Below are 6,000 nucleotides of genomic sequence, written 5' to 3' on the forward strand. Positions count from 1 at the left end.
GAGGTCAGAACACATTTGGTTCAAAATCCAGAGTAGAGGCTCAAACCAATCCCCCAGTTAAGTCTGCGGGTTCATGTCCATCTGGGGCCCTGGGGCATGGCGCATAGAAGGAATATCAGGGCGTGTCCCACAGGAGACTCTCAGTCTGAAGAGGGTTTCTGGGGCTCCCTAAGAGTCCCCCAGCCCAGAATGGCCAATAGCCTGGCTGCTCCCTGCCTTTTGGGGACCTGGTTCTCTTTAGCTTGTGGTATTTCTCAAAGGTTCTCCTTCTTTCATACATTGCTGAAAAAAGTCAATTGCTATCACCCTGTAAGTTTGGAAATCTCTCTCAAAATTGCAAATACTAATAGTCTTTGGTTTGGCAGTTCCATTCCAGGTACTTTTCCTGCAGATATACTTGTGCTTGTGTGACATGTTCAAGGTCATTCATTGCAGCATTGTTTATAGAAGCTTGTGTGACATGTTCAAGGTCATTCATTGCAGCAATGTTTATAGATGTGAAAATACCAAAATGTCCTGCAATAGGGGACTATCTAAATCAACGAGGGTATAATCCAGCGGTGGAATAAGATAGGCAGCCTTTTGCAAAAGAATGAGGGATCTCTTCATGTACTCACATGAAATGATCTCCAAGGTATTTTGTGAAATGAAAACAAGTAAGAAGTATTATATCTGGTATGTCACCACCTGTGTAAAATAGGTAAAAAAAACGGGAAGAAATATGTACATATCTGCACATATGTCCATAAAATGTCTCTGGAAGGATATATTATGAAACAGATAATGACGTGGTCTCCTACAGGGCAGCTGGGTCATTTATTTCCTTCTAAAGGTCTCCGGGTGAGGCAGGTACCCTGGGGGCACTTTTCACCCGCTACAGGTCGGGTTGGGGAGAAACTTCCCCGCCACCCCTTCTGTTCCCTTCGAACTTAGAATGTTGTCACACACAGGGACATCGCAGTACGACTCCAGGGACACCATGAACTTGCAGTCTTTCAGGAAGGGCACCCCCTAGAGTTGTGCAGTGGCCACATGGAGCCTCTTTGCTGGGTGTATTACCTTTTGAAAGTAAAACCAAAGGAAACAAATAAGCTTGGCCAGTAGAGTTGGTTGTTATTCTTTATCATGTTTCTTGGAAAACTTTGTTTTGTAGGTTTGTTTTTCAAGTAGAGATGTAGTGCAATTAATAATTAAATAATTATTTTAATGATACCTATCCTAAATTGTTCAAAATTGGTTCTCCTCCTTGATTTTCACTAGGCGCCCTCCTGCAAAACGGCCCAACTATGTGAAGCTTGGCACCCTGGCACCTTTCCGCTGTCCCTGGGAACACTTAACTCAGGAGTGGGAGTCAAGAGTCAGGTCCCAAGAGAAATCCTCTGGAGCCTCTTCTCCAAGTGGCGAGGAGAGTGACTCGAGGAGAGACAAGTTGCCTTGCACTCCCACACCTGAGAACACGGATCTGCGGTCTGATGAAGGGGGAACATCTCAGAGCAGCTCCAGCAAGCCCCGAGATGGGGTGGCCACAGAGTGCCCGGCCCGGCTGGGGACTGGGTGGGTAGCGGGCCAGGATGCCACCGGCAGTCTCCCCTGTGTTCTGCGGTAAGTGCCCACGACCCCCAGTGCGGGTTAGATTGTTCTCCTCCTAAGCAGGCTGCAGGATGTAAATGTTCTCCATGGTTCCTTTATGCAAAGCCTGAGGGAACATCTGGGCTCTCTGGGGGGGTAAGCCAGTCTTCGGTGTCTCACAGCCTGGGGACACAGCCGAGTCACATTTGATTTGGGGCACGATACCAACTGACCAGGTGACTTAAAGTATTGTCATCCACAGACATAAACCAAGGCAGTTGTTTTCTGTTTCATTTAGTCTTTGTTGACAAAGTCGTCCCCTTGCGAGGGACGTTCCCTTGGTGGACTCTGAGCAAGCATTCTTCCCTTTACATCCCTGAAGTCGATTTCTTCTGGCTCCTTTTGAATGACCTGAGTTTAGGAGTGCCCCGGTGCCCGCTCACTGTCCCATTGTCCTGTCGGAGGGCCCACTGTACGAAGTGTGTTCCTGCGCAGCCTGCTCCATGGTGCTTCACTTACCCTCTGTTCTGTGCTTCGAATTTTAAAAAGTGCTCCTCCCTCTGGCCTTGTACTTCTTTCCTGTGCAGTAACTTCCTAGTTTCCTATCCTTCCTTCATTCCATAGGACTGCCTCTCGCAGCCTTAGATTCTTTTCTCTACCTTCAACTTCTGAAACCTTTAGTCCTTCAGCATCTAATAGTAGACACATAAGAAAAATATCCTGACAAAGATGTATTAATGTCTGTTTTCAATTTAAAAAAAAAATTACCGTTTTGATGCTTTCCCACATAGAGTATCAAAAAATCAAGTTAACTCCAACAGTGCCCCATCTTCTGATTCCATGTTTTCTATCTCCTCAAACGTGTGTCTCCTGCTTCACGTAGGAGTAGGAAATGGCTGAAGCAGCTGTCGACCTGGTGTGGGCCCAGCTCCGGGGACAGGCGGGCAGCCCGGCGGGCTCTTGGCAGCGGGCAGCCAGCACCAACCAGAGCGGCCTGCCTGTCCCTCCTGGACCGCTTCCCCAGGGCCCTGGTGTGGGTCAGCCTGGCCCTACTGAGGAAGGGCAGCCCCGAGCCGCACTCCATGATCTGTGTCCCAGCCGAGGAGGACATCTTCCAGCTTCGTCAGGATCGGCTGTACTCTGGGCCCCAGGAACCCAAGCACAGCGACCCCTTCAAGAGCGAGATCCGGAAGCAGAAAGAGAGGAATAAGGTAGAGAAGAGGCAGAACCAGGCGCGAGCTGAGCCTGAGGGTCTGGCTGGGGCGCACCCTGCAGCCGGGCACCCAGCTCTGACCCTGGGCTTGTGGTCAGGCCCCCTCCCGGTGGTGACTTCTCACTGCTCCCGAGTTCTCCTTGGTTTTGTCACGCAGGGAGACTTTTCCATGGCCGTCGGCGGCGGAGAAGGCCTGGGGTTTGTTAGCTTGACGGGCTTGCTGGATATGCTGTCCGGCCAGCCGGCAGCGGAGAGGGGCCTTGTGTTGCTGAGGGCGCCCGCCTCCCTGCAGTATCGGTTTGCGAGAATGGCCGTGGAGGTGTGAGCACCAGTGTGCATCCTGGCAACGGACACCTGCTGACTGTTTGTTTACCAAGTCCCCCCATTGGAGAGTTGTGTTGTTGCCATCTTCTGCTTTGAAATATTACATAAAATTCCTTGGAAACAAGAATGAAGATAATGTATGATGCAAATGATGGAATACTGACACCATTCCAGCAATCCATGGTAATCTCATGGATTTCCTCCATCTTTCCCCATCCTTGCTGTAACACTTGAAAATGATTTGGCATGGATAGCCAAAAGCTTTTGTGGTTTGATTTCTTGGTCTGTGTCATTCTTGCTGAAAATCATTAGATTCTGTATGTTTTCCTGTTCCTTTTTTATTAGGAACAAAGGGCTGTCAAGTGTATTTGAAAAGCCTTGTAGGCACGGGGTAAGCAGCAATGGTTGTTTAATGGCTTGATTGTTACAGGAGAGGGAAAGGCTCTCTTGGTCTCTGTGCATGACATAGGGTTCCCCCATCTGGACCGTGTTCGATTGCTTCCCGGAATCAGCATGCCTAACACTTGACACCATGTGGAAGGAAACCATGGAAAATTGATTGCTGCCTATTTTCAGGCAGGCTCGGCGTACGCAGAGGTGTTGGGGCGGAATCAGAATGGGGCTCTGATCTTTAGGACCCATTGTCCTCTTTGCTGTCGACCAACAAACACACGATCCTAGGAGTTACTTGGTTTTTCTGTGCTTTTTGTTTCTGCAGAAAATTTTTCCAAGCCATAGAGGATGGTTTCTCAAAATATGTTCTATGAAATGTTTTTTCTAAAAAAAAAAAAAAAAAAAAAGATTCTAACATTAGATTGATTTAGGAAACTCTGGGTTGAACAAAGCTAAGCATTTCTTTTTAAGGAATTTCTAGAACCTTCCATGTGATAGCATGCATTGTGCCTCTCCAGGAAGTAGATAACAGCTTACAGTATTTTCTAAATCTTTTGATTCCTGAACTCCTTTTGCAGGGAGCACTTTGTAGGAACAATGTTTTCAGGGACACACTTTGGAGAACGTGGCTACACAGTGCAATCCTTACCTTTGCAAGGCAATGATTAAAACAACAAGCCTCTTTTAGACACTCATGCAGTCACGATGTCCACCTGACATTTGAGCAGGGTCTCATCCTGTCCCACACAGGAGTGCAGTCACTGCTTTTCTCGCTTGCGGAGGAACTAGGTGCTCATTCACTTTTAGTTACCCTGCACGTCTCACACCCTCAGACCCTTGCCTTCCTACCACACATTTCTAGCAGAGCCTGAATGGGTTGTTTTTTTAACTTAAATGTACAGTTAGGCGTTATTTCGTGTAAATGTATTGGGTTTTTGCAGTCGCACTTGGTAGAAATGTCTCCGGGGCAGATGGGTTGCGGAGAGAGAGAGCAAGTATTACAGGAGCCAATGAAATGTCTGATGTTTTTCCTCTCACCATGCCTCTGGATATATTTGTGTCCAACCCAAATGAGACAGAAAAAAAAACCAGTGTAACTTAGTGGTGTCTGTAAACAGAATAAAATGTCACCTGATGTTCAATTGTGAATGTTTATTGGGCCATTCCTCATTTGTTTTCTTGGCTCTAAGCCAATTCATCTGTGCCTTAGCTTGCTGGATGACAGAAGTCGGAGTGTGCTGTGAGTCACCTAACCTCATTCTGTGCAGCACCCTGCCTGCACTCACGACAGAGGACAGGGCACCCTTACTCTGCTTTGTGGTAGAAGGCCAAAGAACTATGTGCTGAAAGGCTAGACTCGCGTTTCCCAAAATTTGTTCGTGGGAGGGCTGGTCCCTGGAGATGTTTCCTGGAAAGTGATGGCCAAATAAATTTGGGGAGACCTGTAGTCCACATTCTCCTACTGCAGATTCACAATGAATGAGTGTAGTCAAGGCCCTGTAGATACCTGCAGGAAGGAAATCAATCTGTCTTTCACAGAACTCCCTCACTCCCCCATTTTTCTTCTTTTTGCATACCTGTTGTCCAGAGAACACTAGTTTCATGGAATATACTTTGCAAAAACACTGACAAAATCTGCACATATGCAGTGAAGAATCCATTTCTCCTATGAAAAGACAGGAAGGGTCTTATTCTCTACAGCAAAAAATGAATAAACGTGTTTATTTTGATCCTACCAGTGCTGCAGGATTACCAAAAAAGTACGATGTGGCCCCTGGCCTCTTGTCATGGGAGCAAAATCTCCAGAGTTTGCCAGGTCAGGAAGTGTCCTAAAAAGCAGAGCTGTGAGCTGAACGCCTGGAGACCAGCTACACACCTCCTGAGTTGTGAAAGACAGAATTGATTCTTTATGCTTATGGTCAGCTTTTAAAAAATATTACACAAGTAATATTTTTGTATTAATACAGATTCATCATAGAAAAACCTAGAACATGCTGATAAGCAGCAACAACAAAAGTTAAAATCACCTGGGTTTTTAGCACCCAGATGTAACCGCCATTACCTTTCTGGTACATACCCTCCTAGGCCTTGAGATGTGTGCCAGTGGTTTTCTTTTAAGAAAAGTAGTGTCGGGGGGCGCCTGGGTGGCTCAGTTGGTTAAATGTCTGCTTTCGGCTCAGGTCATGATCTCAGGGTCCTGGGATCGAGTCCTGCATCAGGCTCCCTGCTCAGCGGGGAGTCTGCTTCTCCCTCTGCCTGCCGCTCCCCCTGCTCGTGCTCTCTCTCTCTGACAAATAAATAAAATCTTAAAAAAAAAATAACGTCTGTAATTGCTCATATAAAAATCCACGCAGTACCTCTCAGGTTAAGTGCACGTTGCCAGTTCCTTCTGGAGCTTTGTTAGCGTGAACCCGAATGTTCATCCTCCTTTTATTGGCAGGAGGAAGTTCGTAGGTAACGGGCCCATCAGGAACTCACCACAGCATTGCTGACTTGGCCGC

The 6,000-nt window shown here is 47.1% G+C and overlaps 1 protein-coding gene across 3 annotated transcripts in view; it reads left to right on the forward strand.

The window, feature by feature from the left end:
- POP1 (POP1 homolog, ribonuclease P/MRP subunit) overlaps positions 1–4,641 on the forward strand; it is a 35,817-nt gene extending 31,176 nt beyond the window's left edge. For all 3 annotated transcript variants that reach the window (XM_025870895.2, XM_073892999.1, XM_073893000.1), the window contains 2 exons: positions 1,261–1,602; positions 2,453–4,641. In XM_025870895.2, the coding sequence (XP_025726680.1) occupies positions 1,261–1,602; positions 2,453–3,107 (997 nt within the window). In that variant the 3' untranslated portion in view covers positions 3,108–4,641. The remainder of the gene's footprint in view (positions 1–1,260; positions 1,603–2,452) is intronic.
- The last annotated feature ends 1,359 nt before the right edge of the window (positions 4,642–6,000 follow it).

This window comes from Callorhinus ursinus, unplaced genomic scaffold (genome assembly GCF_003265705.2).
Source record: "Callorhinus ursinus isolate GAN/ISIS: 27379988/994484 unplaced genomic scaffold, GSC_fseal_2.0 scaffold5, whole genome shotgun sequence".
Lineage (NCBI taxonomy): Eukaryota > Metazoa > Chordata > Mammalia > Carnivora > Otariidae > Callorhinus > Callorhinus ursinus.